The sequence below is a fragment of the Carlito syrichta genome, unplaced genomic scaffold (assembly GCF_000164805.1).
Source record: "Carlito syrichta isolate Samal-C Ts95f unplaced genomic scaffold, Tarsius_syrichta-2.0.1 Scaffold314306, whole genome shotgun sequence".
Classification (NCBI taxonomy): domain Eukaryota; kingdom Metazoa; phylum Chordata; class Mammalia; order Primates; family Tarsiidae; genus Carlito; species Carlito syrichta.
This window is the reverse complement of record NW_007258402.1, coordinates 437,330-453,499: the sequence shown is the minus strand read 5'-3', so window position 1 is coordinate 453,499 and position 16,170 is coordinate 437,330. Positions and strand designations below refer to the sequence as shown.

The 16,170-nt window shown below is 45.5% G+C and overlaps 1 protein-coding gene across 1 annotated transcript in view; it reads left to right on the top strand.

The window, feature by feature from the left end:
• LIMD1 (LIM domains containing 1) overlaps nucleotides 1-16,170 on the top strand; it is an 86,838-nt gene that overhangs the window by 48,471 nt on the left and 22,197 nt on the right. Inside the window, exon 2 of the mRNA XM_008071395.2 lies at nucleotides 1,067-1,168. Coding sequence (XP_008069586.1) covers nucleotides 1,067-1,168 — 102 coding nt within the window. The remainder of the gene's footprint in view (nucleotides 1-1,066; nucleotides 1,169-16,170) is intronic.

The window sequence follows — 16,170 nt, the reverse complement described above, 5'->3', positions numbered from 1 at the left end:
GGCGATCCTTCCACCTCAGCCTTCCAAGTAGCTGAAACTACAGGCGCGCGCTACCACACCTGGTTAATTTTTGATTTATTGTAGAGATGAGGTCTCGCCAGGTTGTCCAGGCGGGTCTCGAACCTGTGGGCTCAGGCAATCCACTCACCTTGGCCTCCCAAAGTGCGGGATTACAGGCTGAGCCACTGAGCCTGGCTAGAAATCACTCTTTACATTTTGATATAATTCCTGCCAGAATCTTTTTTTTTTTCGCATTGTTTATATGATTATGCTATCTTTCATTAGACTACAATAGGGGAGTTCTTTGGGCGGGAGACTACAAAGCCTCCTTGATGTGGACTGTTCCAGAGCCTGGGCTGTAGGGATTCTAGGCTGGCCTAGTCAGAGTCTTCCAGCTTATTCACAGAGTTTGAGTGGATATGGGAGTCCTGGAACTTCCTAGAGAGCTCATTTTATACTGAAACTGCTTCTTGCTGAATGCTGTAACATTATTATCATCCATATTATTAATTTGTATATTGAGTATTTTCTAAATGTGGGATCCTGCATTAAGTACTTTTCACGATTCTCTCACAGTAGCCCTGTAAGGGGGCTGCTGTTATCCCCTTTTGTGGATAAAAAGCCTGACATCAGAGAGTCACTGGATTTGGTTGACAGGGTGGTTTTGGAGAGGAATGGAGTCTTGCTTTGTTGCCTTTATTTATTTATTCGGAGTCAAGGTCTCACTCTGTCACCCAGGCTGTAGTGCAGTGGCATGATCACAGCTCACTGCATTGTTGGCCTCCTGGGCTCAGGTGATCCTTCCACCTCAGCCTCCCAGGTAGCTGGGACTACAGGTGGGTACCACCATGTCTATCTAAATTTTTTTGTGATTTTTTTAGTAGCGATGGGGTCCCACTATGTTGCCTAGGCTGGTCTCAAACTCCTAGGCTGAAGCAATTCTCCTTCTTCAGCCTCCAAAAGTGCTGGGATAACAGGCGTGAGCCACCACACCCAGTCATTGGCTTTTTTATGACTCAGTTTACTGGTTCCCTCCTGAATCACTGTGTTTTTCTTGCCTTTGCAGGAGCCTGTGTGAAATGCAGCAAAGGGGTGTTTGGGGCCGGCCAGGCCTGCCAGGCCATGGGGAACCTCTACCATGACACATGCTTCACCTGTGCAGCCTGCAGTAAGTGTAGGGGTGGGAGTAAGGGTGTGTGTGTGGGGGGGTTTAGGAACATGGAGGTCAAGAAAGGGAGAAGAGAGATCATTTTTCCTGGAGACACGCGGCCCACAGCCCTCCACAGACCCACAGAAAGGCTGGATAGAGTCTGTTAGTGCAGTGTTTGTTACCACCAATACAAGGCCCATCAGGATAAGGTGACTTATCACGAAGTACCAAAGATTGCCTGTGACTTTGGTGATAAGTTGAGTGGGTGCAGAGTGATCCCTAATAACACCACGTTTGTAATGCTTAGTAGAGGTCTCGAGATTGGGGTAATTGCTGGGATTCACCATTCTCTGCCCTGTTGTCAGCTATCCGCCCCCCCCACTGTGGGGCTCAGCCAAAAGTGATTCATCAGCCAGTTACCCCAGTGTCAGGTGGGCCACTTTATTACTCTTTGACCCCAATCTTTGATTTCGAGTTTTCCGTATGAGCATTAGATGTGTGCACACATCACACACGTGCTGGTACCTATTAGCACACACCGGTGGACATCTTTATGCTCTAGAACCTGCATTATGATTAAAGCAGCAAATCTGGAGACTGAATTGAATTGATGGGAACTGCTCCCAGTGGAAGATTCTAACATATTGCATGTTTGCCAAGTCTGTCCAAGTTATGGATTGTGCTTGTTTTCTGGTCTCCACAAAAGATTGATTTTGAGGAGCATTTTTGGAAAATAGTCCTGCTGATGTTTTCGAATTCTATACTGAGGCTGGCAGCTCTCAGTTAAAAGGGAATGTTGCAACAAAGTTATGGCTTCTCACGGACCCATGTTGCTCAATCCTGGCTGCTCTTTAGAATCACCTGGGGAGATTTAAAAAATCAGGTGGTGCTCTGGCCCCACCCCTGACCAGGTAAGTCAGAAGCTCTAGGAGTGGAGTTTCTAGAGTGGGGCAGCAGGTGTATTTTTCCAAAGCTTCTCAGGTATTTCCAGGGTGTGGTCAGGGATGGTTTAATGCCAGGCTGCTCATTTTAGAAGCCTCCTGGAGAAGGGAAAGGAGGAACGTGCTTGCAGCTGGTGTGTGGCCCAGTCATAGATCCTGATTCCCAGTATTAAGTTAATAGTGACACGGACCTGCCACCTAACCTGCTGAACTTGGATGGCCCAGGCAGTTCTAAACTTCACACTTCTATTCTTGCTGCAGTTTTTACTAAAACATGTGCCTGAGAGTTCTTTTTTTTTTTTTTTTTTGAGTTGGAGTCTCACTCTGTCACCCAGACTGGAGTGCAGTGACTGGCCACCGCAGCCTCGACCTGCTGGCCTTCTGCCTCAGCCTTCCAAGTAGCCGGAATTACAGGCATGCACTACCACGCTTGGCTGATTTTTTTATTTATTGTGGAGATGAGGTCTTGCTGCCCAGGCGGGTCTTGCACCCATGGGCTCAGGCAATCCACTCACCTCAACCTCCCAAAGGCACGGGATTACAGGCTGAGCCACCGAGCCCGGCTGCCTGAGAGTTTATGGTTTGCACAATATTCAGTGTTTACCTTTGTAAGGAAAAACTGGGACAGACATTGACATGGATCAAAAAGCCTACCGAGTGTCCTCAATGGAAATCTAGGAGCTGCCTGGTTATCTGATTCTCTGGGTCTCTGGGCCTTTCCTTGTCTCTGAGCTAAACTACACTCTGTAAGTTGTAGACTATTGGTGGTAATACACATGAATCTTGTCCATGGCAATGCGAACTGTATCTGGTGGAGATGTGATTGCTTATGGCTGCCCTATAGAGACTGACCAGTTTTGCATCTATTAAGCATATTCATTTCAATATTCCTGATGGCCTTACATGTATGGATTTTTGCTTTCTCCCAGTTATAACACCTTACAGGTTTCTTCATTAAGCAATGAGCTAAATAAAATCTTCGACACATGTTTGTGTTTTATTATCTCTGTGGAGGCTGTAATCAGACCCTTCTTTAAAATGTGTCTTTGATTTTTGACTCTGGCAACTATTTCTCAATATTTGCTCTATTTCCCAGGAAATAAATATTAAGTAGAGTCTATTTTTCACCTCAAGCAATTACCATTTGAACTGGGAAGGCTGTGGGGGGAGGGAGAAAAGAGTTAGGATGAAAACCTATTAATAAGTGTCTTAGTCTGTTTAGGCTGTTATAGCAAAGTACCATAGACTGAGTGGCTTATGAACAATAGAAATATATTTCTCACAATTCTGGAGGCTGAAAAGTCCAGGATCAAGGTCCTGACAGATTCAGTGTTTGATGAGGACCCACTTTCTGATTCATGGATGGCTTCTCGCTATGTCCTTACATCGTGGAAAAGGGAACGGAGCTCTCTGGGGCTTCTTTTATAAGGGCCCTAATCCCATGACTGAGAGTTCCACCTCATGGCCCAATTACTTTCCAAAGGCCCCACCTCCTATCACCCCATCTCCTTGATGGTTAGGATTTTAATCTATGAATTTTAGGGAGACATGAACAGTCAGCCCATTGCAGATGAGTCAGTTGGTTCTACCTTATAGCTGCTTCAGTAACTCCCTGTTCCTTAATGAATTGAGTTTATCTTGTTTCAAAATGTGACAAGCACAGACACTTAAGGAAGATAGGACTGGGTTGGGTTTTTCTTGGTCTAGCATTTAAGGTCCTTGTGGTCTTGTTCCTGTCTTATCACTTCCTACTCGCTGTCACAGTCAAACTGAACTTCTCTTTTTCACTTCCATGCCTCTGATCACACTGTTCCCTAGAATCTCCTCTCCTCATTCAATTTATACATTTAAATTCTTTTTTTTTTTTATTTTTTTTAGTTGGAGTCTCACTCTGTTGCCCAGACTGGAGTGCAGTGGCCGCTCCCGGCCACCGCAGCCTCGACCTGCTGGGCTCCGGCGATCCTTCCGCCTCAGCCTTCCGAATAGCCGGAATTACAGGCATGCGCTACCATGCCTGGCTGATTTTTTGATTTATTGTAGAGATGAGGTCTCGCCAAGTTGCTCAGGTGGGTCTCGACTCGTGGGCTCAGGCAATCCACTCACCTCAGCCTCCCAAAGGCACGGGATTACAGGCTGAGCCACCGAGCCCGGCTCATTTAAATTCTTGTCTAGCCTTAAGACCAGCTCAAATGCCTCCTCTTCCAGGAAGTCTTCCCTGTTCCCCTAGCAGGAGGGGACCTTTCCCCCCAAATTTGGATGCTCTGCTTTCTTGTTGGTATTATCAGGGTAGAGTGTGAACCACACTCCCTGTGTTTCTAGTGCCAGCAAACCAGACCCTAGAACAGAGTTGTGAAAGGAATGAGGACCAGTACTCTGTCAAAAAGGGAGCACAGTGGCATTGCCTTTTGCTGCTTCTGTTATGCGAATGCCCTGCTGCCTCTCCAGCTGTAGAGAGCATTTGGTGAGTTGGAGACCTTGACATGTGTCTGAGCAGCTTTGGTTGGGCACTAGACGTAACTTGCCTTTGTTCGGTTAACTTATTGCTGCCCTTTAACTCAGCTTTCAGCAGAAGGAGGAGGCACTCCGGCACTCTGTGTTCCGGCTCTGCAGGTCCTCGAGAGTGTCTCTGTGAGCCTCAGCGCCATGGGGACGGTGTGACTGGAGCCCAGGAGCATCCCATCTGTCACCTCATTCTTAGCTGAGAACGTGGGGGCAGAGACGGGAAGAGAATTTCTCAAGGACAAAAGCTGGTGCTGGAACTGGCACCCGAATCCAGGGCTCCTGAATCTAGGTTTGCCTTGTACTTCCCTGTTTTTTGGTTCTCCCTCCTCTGATTTGCTTTCTAGCCAAGGGAAAAGAAGGGTGTTTTCTGTGTTCTTCATCATATTTGATTGTTGGTAGAGAGAGCCTGGTTAGTGTGTGTACTTCTGAGTGTATATGTGTGTTTTCTTTTTTCCTGTTTCATATATGAAAAGAACTTAGCTTAAACATGTGTATATGTGTGTATATATATATATATATATATATATATATATATATATGGTATTTAGAGCTAGATTGTGTACGTGTATATTTGTAGGTATATGCACACACTTCTTGAGTTTCATGGATACTGCATTCAACATAATGTTGGGATACAGTCCCACTCGCACACACTTACAAGACAAAGCCAAGGCCTGACGGGTTTGACTGGTAAAGATACAACAGGCCACTTTGGGTTCACGCAGTTTATGACATAGACAACGGAAAGAAGACTATGCTGGAGGTACCAACTTCCTGGGTACGCTGAAGATGACACTGAAACAAAAGGGGCCAGTGACTGCCATACAAGTCATGGGAACCTGAGGAGTCACGCTAGACCACAGCTGAGAGGTCCCAGAGCCCAAAGCTGTGTTCAGAGGGGTGGGCAGAAAGCTCTGTACCTCATTAGAGATGAGACACTGTCTGGTGACAGGGCTCCCAGGGGAACAGGGAGGTGAATGGGAGATGCCCTCGCATCCTTCTATGTTCTAGAAGACTGTGTGTGTTCCACCTAGGCTTAGATGAATCTTGGCCTGCATGGATACGTGCATGCTCTCCCAGGCCCTGTGGCCTCCCCTACATGGGTATACACATCTCCCCACCCACTGATAAGAAACATTCATGCTTACTTCATTTTTAGCGGTGAGAACAGCATGACAAACCACAAAGAATTTTTTTTTTTGAGTCAGAGTCTCACTCTGTTGCCCAGGCTGGAGTGCAGTGGCTTGCTCACGGCCACTGCAGCCTTGACCTGCTGGACTCAGGTGATCCTTCTGCCTCAGCCTTCCAAGTAGCTGGAACTACAGGCATGCACCGCCCTGTCCGGCTAAGTTTTTGATTTATTGTAGAGATGAGATCTCACCAAGTTGCCCAGACTGGTCTTGAACTCCTGGACTCAGGCAGTCCTCTTGCCTCTGGCTCCCAAAGTACTGGGATTACAGGTGTGAGTCACTGTGCCCAGCCAAGAAAATTGTAAAGGCAGAAACCTGCTATGCTAGCATTGAAGCACAGCTATTTTCATTTTGTTTTTCCCTTCCAGTTTTTGTCTAGGTTTATAGACATTTTTAGAATTGTGATCATAGTATATAGACAATGTATCCTTTTTTAGTTAATCTTATGTTACAAGTTCATAATAATTTTAGCAGTTACATGGAAATTGACTGAGTGGTACCACAGTTTTACGGCATTTAGCTCATTTAGGGTTTGTGGGTTATCACACATAGACCTAGTGAAGACTTTGTGCTTACATCTTTTTTTTCCTCTCTGCTGAATTGTTTCCTTGGTTTTTGTTTCCAGAAGTAAGCATTCAGGGTGCAGTGTGTGGGCGTGTGTGTGGTTTGTAAAGTTCCCTTCTTTTTTGATGTGCTCCTTGGACTGTGTGGAGATGTGAGTGGGTCTCCCTCCTCCCCCTACTGGCTCTGCCCACCTGAGGTGGCCATACCCCTAACTGGACGCTCTCAGGAAGCTGTTGGTATACTCTAGAGTGGGAGGGTAGGTCAGTGGGAGAGGGTAGGATTGGCCTTTGCCACACCCGCATATTCTTGCGTGTCAAGTGACCTGTCTGAGGAGAGGCTGGCACCCACCTGTGTCTCAAGAGAGATGGAATGAGAAGGGAGGAACAGTGTGCTGACCTGTTTGGTCAAGTGGAGTTTCCCTTGGCACCTTCTAGAACAGACTGTGAGAGAGAGAAAGTGGACAAGGCCCTGAGACCTCACTCCAGTCAGTTTTAGGTCTAAAAATTAAGTTTTTTTGCTTGTTTGTTTTTGTTTTTTATTTTCGAGGCAGGCTCTTACTGTGTTGCCCAAGCTGGAATGAAGTGGCATGATCATGGCTCACCTCAGCCTTGGCCTCCCAGGCTTAGGCAATCTTCCCACTTCAGCCTCCTGAGTAGCAGAAACTACAGGCATGCGCCACCACACGTGACTAATTTTTAAATTTTTTTGTAGAAATGAGGTCTCGCTATGTTGCCTAGGCTGGTCTCAGATTCCTGGGCTCAAGCAGTCCTCCTGCCTTGGCCTCCCAAAGTGCTGGGAGTACAAGCATGAGCTACCATTCCCATCCAAAAAAGTAAGGTTTTTAAACACTAAGCATATTCCACCCTAGAGTCCTGGTGAAGCCTGGTGTTCATGATTTCTATTAACTTTCCAACTCTGAGTTGCAATATGATGGACTAGATAAGAGACACCACATTCTCCCCCCAGGAGCCCTGGTACCCACCTTGGAGAGTGGAGGTTTAAGCAGCCAGTCCCAAGAGGCTGACGGAAATTATGTCCAGTGCAGGCCTGAGCTCAGAGGAAGGTCTTGGGGACAGACCAGGTCCACTCAGGGGACAGCACTGAGCTGTGAAGTCAAGGCCAGAAGCAATTTCGGTGTCTGACCGATTGCTTGTATTCTCGTGTGGGCAGATGCACTGCAATCTGCTGGCCATATCTTAGCGGCAAACAAAAGCAACGAAACTAAGTATTATACTGTTGCTCATCTCCCAGAAACCAAGTGTCCATGCCTGTTAAGGACAGTGAGTGGGTTTTACAGTTAAATCTCACGCATGAAGATCTAGCCTGGGGAAAAGTCTGAGAGGGTGGAAAGCCTGCATCTAGCACACTCACCTGATGCCATTGTGTTACTTGAGATAAGCAAGGACTACATCTAGTGTTTTAGAACAGAGGTTCTTAGTGAATACATAAGTGCTTGGTGTTTGACCCATCAGGAAGTTTACATCTGAAGTCCTGGAGGCTTATTGTCAGCTATCTTGTTTTTCTTACAAAGTCTAAATACAACGTCTGAAGTCCTGTACCGTTTTTGTTGACTCTGTACATGGCCTCTTCAGCCCAGCCTTTGAAAATGCTCACATATTCTGAGTTCATCAAGCCTGAACTAGGGAGGTCTTCCTTTAATTCATGCAGGGCTGCTTCCTTAAAACAGTCAATGTGCATTTATAGGTAGCTTATAGGTGAGCTCTCTAGCTTACTGTGGGCCCAGCACCATATAACCTTCCACTCCCAGCAGCTCATAAATCTTTGTAACAATCCAGGGAGTTCAGCACTGTTATTATTACCCTCAAGTTACAGATGTGTAGGTAGAGGCTTGGAGAGTTTAGTTTGTGGTTGGTTATGTTATTGTGAAGTGGTGTGGTCAGCCCTTGAACCCAAGACTGTATGGATCCATAGCTCTTGCTTTTAGCCACTGTATTAAATTACCTTTGCTTAGAGAGAAATATTTGTCAAAGACAGAGATTTGGCTCTGGGCACGGGATCTTACTGCCTTTGGGTTGTGTGACAACAAAATCGGATATTTGGCTTCCCTCGAGCTGTGAGCGCAGGAGGTGGCCTGGGGCTGGGAACAGGGGAGGCGGAATTTAATAACGGTATGTGCCCACAGGAGAGAAATGAACTGAGGGCTTTGATGGGAGCTCTATTCCTTAGGCCTTTGATTCCTGAATTCTGAGCCATTGAGTTGTCCCGGTATTTCTCATCATGTTCAGCATTTATGTCTGAGCTGAATGAGTCAGCTGGATCTAAGGAAAAAGCTGGCAGTCAAGAATGTGAGAAAGGAAGAGTGGGCAGATGCTCAAGGAAATCAGTAGGCGAGGGAACGTTCAGGAAACAGCCAGATAAACTCGATCTGGGCAAAGGGCTGCACAGGTCGGGAGAGGGCATGGGCGACTCTTACTTGGCATGCTGTCACAAGGTCTCTTGTGTTCATCTCTAGTAAGCCCCGTTCTGCAGGGGCGCTGGAATTGCGGCCCGACTTGTTTTCCCAGGTCAAACTTTGCTGATGCTGTGAAGTCCCTGACAGTGGCAGAACCTCAGATTCCTTGTGCCTGTCACATGAACAGAGTCTGGGCGATGGGGGCTGCACTGTATTATAGAAGGTAGTCTTGACGTCACTTACACCCTTATATGGCCACATCAGCATTCTGAGCACCTTATGTGCACGTGTGTGGTTTTGGTTGGAAAGCTCAATCTTTCTCCCTCAGTAATTCCAGGCCAAGGGTGGTACCTGATGGTGTCCAGGGTGTCTGTCACCTGCCTCTGCAACTCTCTAAGAGGAGAATGAGGAGACGTCACTGGGGCCACCACACCCCAGTTAGCATGAAGGTGTTGTACCATGGTGCCTCATCTCAGAGCCAGGATCCTGTGTTTAGGGATTAAGACCTTCTCCAGAGGCCTGACCCTTATTCCTCAGATCTTCTTGGCTCACTCATTCGCCGAGAGCATCCCTTCTTCCATCTGTCTCTCAGATGTTTTCTTAAACTCCTGTTCCTCGCTCTGGCCCCTCCGCCTTCCTTCTCTTTCGTCTCCCTTTCCTCCTTGCTCTCTCCTTTTGCACCCAGCTTCCCTCCGGTGCTCCTGTGCCCATAATGCTCTCTGTAATGTGTGCCCCTGTCTGTGGAGCATGTATTTGCTGTCTTCTCATCCCCCGCCCTTGCCTCCCAGCCACACTTGTTTTGCACAATTGGACTTGGGGGTCTCAGAGCGGTTGCACAGTTGGTGAGTGGGAATATGGGACTCTAGCTCAAGTGTAGGTGGCCCACTGCACATGTGCTGCCACTGCACCCATGGTCTTCACCCTTCACTGTGCATCCATCACAGTCACGGGGAGCCTGTTGCAGGGCAGGCCCCAGCTCACCTGCAGAAAGCCCAGTTCCCATGTGTGATGAGCATCCGGGGGATGTGACGCCATCAGCTGGAAGCTTGTCCGTGGCCCTGTATTTGTTCTGCATTTGGACATCAGCCCTCTGGCCTGTCTCCTGAACTCTAGACCTGTCCTGTCTGGTATGGCAGCTGCTGGCCCCCTGTGGCTCTTGAGCATTTGAAATGTGGCTAGTGTGACTAAGGAACTGCATTAAAATTTTTTTTTCATTTAATTAAAGTTTAAATAGCCACCTGTGACTCATGGCTGTCAGTATTGGAGAACACAGAAAAATCTCTAGTTGCTAAATCTTTTTAACAAGAGTTCACTTATTAGTATGAAATTATCAGGGAATTTGATTATTTTTGATACTTCATACAGTCAACAAAATCAATATAGTCAGTCACATTATAAAAAAATACATATGGGAGGAAAAAATCACTTAGAACTCAATGTCAAAAGGAATCAAAAATGTATGTTGTACCTACATAGACATTGTTCTTGCCTGGTTGTCATCAAGGTATAAGTTTGCTTTTATGCCCTGTATTTTCTGCTTAGAAGTATATCACATGCCCTTTCCCTTGTTGCTCCATAGTCTTCATAACCATCTGCTGCGTAAGATCCTGATTGACTTGACTCAAAGCAATCTTCCTGCCAGTGCAGGTTTACAGGGGAAGAGAACTCTTACCACAGGAGCTCCCAGACTCTTCGCAGGGTTACTGAGGCTGGGTGTGGTCCTGTGGCCAGGCTTTCAAGAACCAGATGCTCTTCCAGGGCACTGGTCAGCCTGGGAGTCTGGAAAATCCAATGCCAGACCAGAGACTGCAGGCCCTTCCCTGTGGTCAGCGCCAGGGTGACAGCTATGCTTCTCCATGCCACTGGCAGCCCTTAGAGTGGTAGCATTTGGATGCCAGCAGGATCTCGAATGCCGGTGGGCAGACTCTCTCTGTCTCTTGCGTGGGTCAATGCTGTCACCTCCTAACTGGCCTCTGGTCCTGTTTGCTTCCCCCGCGCTCCTGTTCCTCCATCCACACTGGTCTCTGAGCACAGCAATGACAAGGCCACTCCCAACTTGGAGACCTGCAGCCACTTCTTGCCTTAGCGTCATAGTCCAGTTCCTTCACTTGGTGTTGATCACATTCCTTAGCTAGCTCTAATGCCTTGCTTGTCTTATTCTTGCCACCCTCTGTCCCTGAGCCACTGGGCCATACAGAGCATCACCTGCCTTTTCCTGCTCCCTCGTCACCTTTTACCTTTCATCACACTTTCCCTTCAGTGTCCTCCATTGCAATCTCCTCTGTGGCTCCTCTGATCTTGAGTGTTATGTATACTTTGTGTAAAAGGTGTTTTAAATTATGATTAGATTGAAACTGTTTGTGGGAACCTCTGTTTCCCAAACCTAGATGGTCAGTTTGAGAAGATTATAGACAGTGTTTAACTGATCGTGCTTTACTCCCTGAGATCCTTTAGCACACCTTTAGTAAAATTCAGAACACAGAATAAATGTTGGAATGATTAAAGGTGGCACTTAAAAACCATACCCATTATCCATCATTTTCTATTCCCTACCCTCTGTCCCCCAACCCTAGGCCACCATGAATCTACTCTCTACCCTTATTGATTTTGTCTAGTCTGGAAATTTTATGTAAATGGAATAATGCAATATGTGATCTTTTGTATCTGGCTTTTTTCACTGAACTGGTGTTCCATGTTCATCCACGTTGTAACATGCATCAGTACTTCACTCCCTTTTCATGGCTGAATAATGTTCCCCATGTATAGATGCACCACATCTTGTTTATCCGTTCAACAATTGATGGACAATTGTTTTCACTTTTTGGCTATTATAAATAATGCTCCTATGAATATTACTGTACAAGTTTTTATGTGAATATATTTTTTAAAAAATTTGAGTTGGAATCTCACTCTGTTGCCCAGGTTGGAGTGCAGTGGCATGCTCACGGCCACCGCAGCCTCAAGCTGCTGGGCTCAGGCAATCCTTTTGCCTCAGCCTTCCAAGTAGCTGGAACTACAGGCACATGCCACCACGCCCGGCCCATTTTTTGATTTATTGTAGAGATGAGGTCTTTCCAAGTTGTCTAGGCTGGTCTTAAACCCCTGGGCTCAGACAGTCCTCTTGCCTCAGCCTCCCAAAGTGCTGGGATTATAGGCATGAACCACTGCGTCCAGCGTGAATGTATCTTTTCTTTTCTCTTGGGTAGATACCAGGAGTGAAATTGTTGAGTCATGTGATAACTGTGTTTAACTTTTTAAGGGATTGTTCTCCAAAGCAGCAACAGCATTTTATATTCCCACTAACAATGTATGAGGGTTTCGATGTCTCTGCATCCTTGCCAACACTTTTGTTTATCTAATTTTTAAATTCTGACTGTCCTACTGGGTGTGTAGATCTCAATGTGGTTTTGATTTACATTTTCCTGATGACTAATGATATTGGGCATCTTTTCATGGGCTTATTGGCCATTTGTATGTCTTATTTGGGGAAAAATGTCTTAATCAATTCTTTGCCCATTTTAAATTGAATTATTTGTCTTTTTATTATTGAGATTTAATAGTTCTCTATATTTTAATATAAGCCCCTGTCAGATATATGATTTGCAAATATTTTCTCTCATTCTGTGGATTGTCATTTCACTTTCTTTTTTTTTTTTTTTTTTGTTTTCCTTTTGAGTTGGAGTCTCACTCTGTTGCCCAGACTGGAGTGCAGAGGCCTCCCGGCCACCGCAGGCTCAACCTGCTGGGCTCCGGCAATCCTTCCGCCTCAGCCTTCTAAGTAACTGGAACTACAGATGCGCGCTACCACACCTGGCTAATTTTTGATTTATTGTACAGATGAGGTCTCGCCAAGTTGCCCAGGCGGGTCTCGAACCCGCGGACTCAGGCAGTCCACCCATCTCAGCCTCCCAAAGGCATGGGATTACAGGCTGAGCCACCGAGCCCGGCTCACTTTTAATTTTTTTTTTTGAGTTGGAGTCTCACTCTGTCACCCAGACTGGAGTGCAGTGGCCGCTCCCGGCCACCGCAGCCTCGACCTACTGGGCTCCGGTGATCCTTCCACCTCAGCCTTCCGAGTAGCTGAAATTACAGGCATGTGCTACCACACCCAGCTGATTTTTTGGTTTATTGTAGAGATGAGGTCTTGCTGCCCAGACGGGTCTCGAACTTGCGGGATCAGGCAATCCACTCACCTCAGCCTCCCAAAGGCGTGGGATTACAGGCTGAGCCACCGAGCCCAGTTAAATGTTTTTAATTTTAAAAATTGTTCAAGGGTACCTGCATAATGAACATTTGTATACCTAACCCTGAATTGTACCCCACATATTTAAAATTTTAAAAAGAAGAAAAAATTGTTTTAGCCAGAGTACTGTTGGCTAAAGAGTTTTTTAACTTTGTTGCAATATCATTATCTACTCTTTCTCTCTTTTGTTGCCTGTGTTTTTGGTGCTTTATGTAAGAAAACATTGCCTAACCCAAGGTCATGAAGATTCATGTCCATGTTTTCTTCTAAAAGTTTTAAAGAGATTTAGCTAATAAGAAAAAATCTTATTTGTCTGTACAGTTACCATTTCTGGTCCTCTTCATTCCTTTGTTTAGATTCAGATTTTCTTTCTTTTCTTTTTTTTATAGTTGGAGTCTCACTCTGTCGCCCAGACTGGAGTACAGTGGCTGCTCCCGGGCATCGCAGCCTCGACCTGCTGGGCTCCAGCGATCCTTCTGCCTCAGCCTTCTAAGTAGCCAGAATTACAGGCACGCGCTACCATGCCTGTCTAATTTTTTTTTTTTAATTGTAGAGATGAGGTTTTACCAGTTGCCCAGGCGGGTCTTGAACCCGCAGGCTCAGGCAATTCACTTACCTCAGCCTCCCAAGGTGCGGGATTACAGGCTGAGCCACCGAGCCCGACCTAGATTCAGATTTTCATCTGGTACCATTTTTCTTCTGCTTGAAGGACTTCTTTTAATGTCTTCTCTTTCTTTTTTTTTTTTTTTCTAGTGCTGATCAAGTGATGAGTTCTTTCAACATTTGTGTATCTGAATTCATCTTTATTCCACTTTTGGTTTTGATATTTTTTGCTGGATATAGAATTCTAGGTTGATAGTTTTTTCTTGGATTTCTTTAAAGCTATTCTACTGTTTTCTTACTTGTTATGTTTTCAGTGAGAAATCTGATGTTGTGTTTATATTTGTTTCTCGGAAGGTAACATGTTTTTTCCCCTCTGGCTACTTTAAGACTTTCATCCTTATCATTGATTTTGAGAAATTTGATTATGTTGCCCTTTGATGTGCTTTCGTGTTTCTTGTGCTTGGGCATTGGTTGAGCTTCTTGGATCTGTGGATTTATTGTCTTCATCAAATCTGTTTCTTCACATCCCCTCCATCTCCCACATAGGGACTCTGATTGCTCCGGTCTTAGGCATCTTGAACGTGCCCCAAAGCTCACTTATGTTCCTTTTGTTAATTTTAAAATTATTTTCCTCTCATCTTGTTTCATTTTAGACATTTTCTATTGCTGTATCTTTACATCCACTAATATTTTCTCTTGCAATGTGTAATGTGCAATCTGTCCATCCACTGTATTTTTCATCCCAGACATTTTGTTTTCACTTTCAGCAGTGCAGTTTGGGTCTTTTAAATCTTTTCCACGTTGCTATTTTTGAACACATGGAATATAGTAGCAATAGTTTTTTGTTTTTTTTTTTGAGTCGGAGTCTCACTCTATCACCCAGACGTGAGTGCAGTGGCACATTCATGGCTGCCATAGCCTCGATATGTTGGGCTCAGGTGATCCTTCTGCCTGAACCTTCCAAGTAGCTGAAACCACAGGCACCTGCCACCATACCCGGCTAATTTTTTGATTTATTGTAGAGATGAAGTCTTGCCATGTTGCTCAGGCTGGTCTCAAACCCCTGGACTCAGGCAATCCTTTTGCCTCTGCCTCCCAAAGTGATTATAGGCATGAGCTACCGCACCTAGCTAAAAATAACTTTTAGTCCTTCTCTTTGTCAGATCTGGGTTGATTTATGTAGATTGATTATTCTCTGTGGGTTGGTTGTTCTTTCCCACCTCTTTTGTGTGTCTGGTAATCTTGGATTGGAAGCCAGACAGTGTAAGTTTTATCTTATTGAATTCTAGGTATTTTGTGTTCTTTAAATCTTTTTTTTTTTTTTTTGAGTTGGAGTTTCACTCTGTTACCCAGGCTGGAGTGCAGTGGCACACTCATGGTCACCACAACCTTGACCTACTGGGCTCAGGTGATCCTTCTACTTCAGCCTTACAAGTAACTGGAACCACAGGCATGTACCATCACACCTGACTAATTTTTTTCTTTATTGTAGAGATGAGGTCGTGCCATGTTGCTCAGGCTGGTCTCAAGCCCTGAGCTCAGGCATTCCTTTTGCCTCTGCCTCTCAAAATATTAGAATTACAGGAGTGAGCCACCGCACCAAGCTTCTTTAAATCTTTTGAGTTTTGTTCCAGGGTGCAATTAAGTTATTTGGAAATAGTGATCCTTCTAGTCTTGCTTTTATGATTTGCTGGATGAGTTCAGAGTAGGCTTAGATTAGGGCTAATTATTCCTCACTCTCAGGGCTGGTGGGTATAGGCACTGTTTCCAGCCCTTACGGACACCAGGCACTATTCTTACTAATCTTTCAGATGTTTGTCTCATGACTTTAGTTAGTTTCCTCGCAGGCACAAGCTGATTATTGCTCTGCTGAATACTCAAAGGAGACCCTCTGCACATCTCTGGGCTTTCTCTCTGTGTTGCATCATTTCTCTGATCCAAATGATAATGGTCTGGAGTAGTGGGAATGGAAAACAAATAGAGAATGCATTTATAAAACTGCAAGACAAAAAAAAGACATGGAATGGCAAATGAGAAGAAAATTGGAACGTGGGGCAGCTCACTCCAATTGAGGTCCTTGGACCAGTGCTGGCCTACAAGGAGATGAGCACAGAAGTTGAGAATGTTTATCTTTTTTTTTTCTTTTTGAGTTGGAGTCTATACTCTGTTGCCCAGGCTGGAGTGCCTTTTTTTTTTTTTTCTGGGTTCCCTTCTTTTTTTTTTTTGAGTTTGGAGTCTCACTCTGCTGTCGCCCAGACTAGAATGCAGTGGCACACTCATGACCACTCTGGTGTTGACTTGCTGGGCTCCGGCAATCCATCTGCCTCAGCCTTCCAAGTAGCTGGAACTACAGGCGCGTGCTACCACACGTGGCTAATTATTTATTTAATTTTATTTTTTATTTTTTTTGAGTTGGAGTCTCACTCTGTCACCCAGACTGGAGTGCAATGGCCGCTCCCGGCCACCGCAGCCTCGACCTGCTGGGCTCCGGCGATCCTTCCACCTCAGCCTTCCAAGTAGCTGGAACTACAGGCACGCACTACCATGCCCAGCTAATTTTTGAT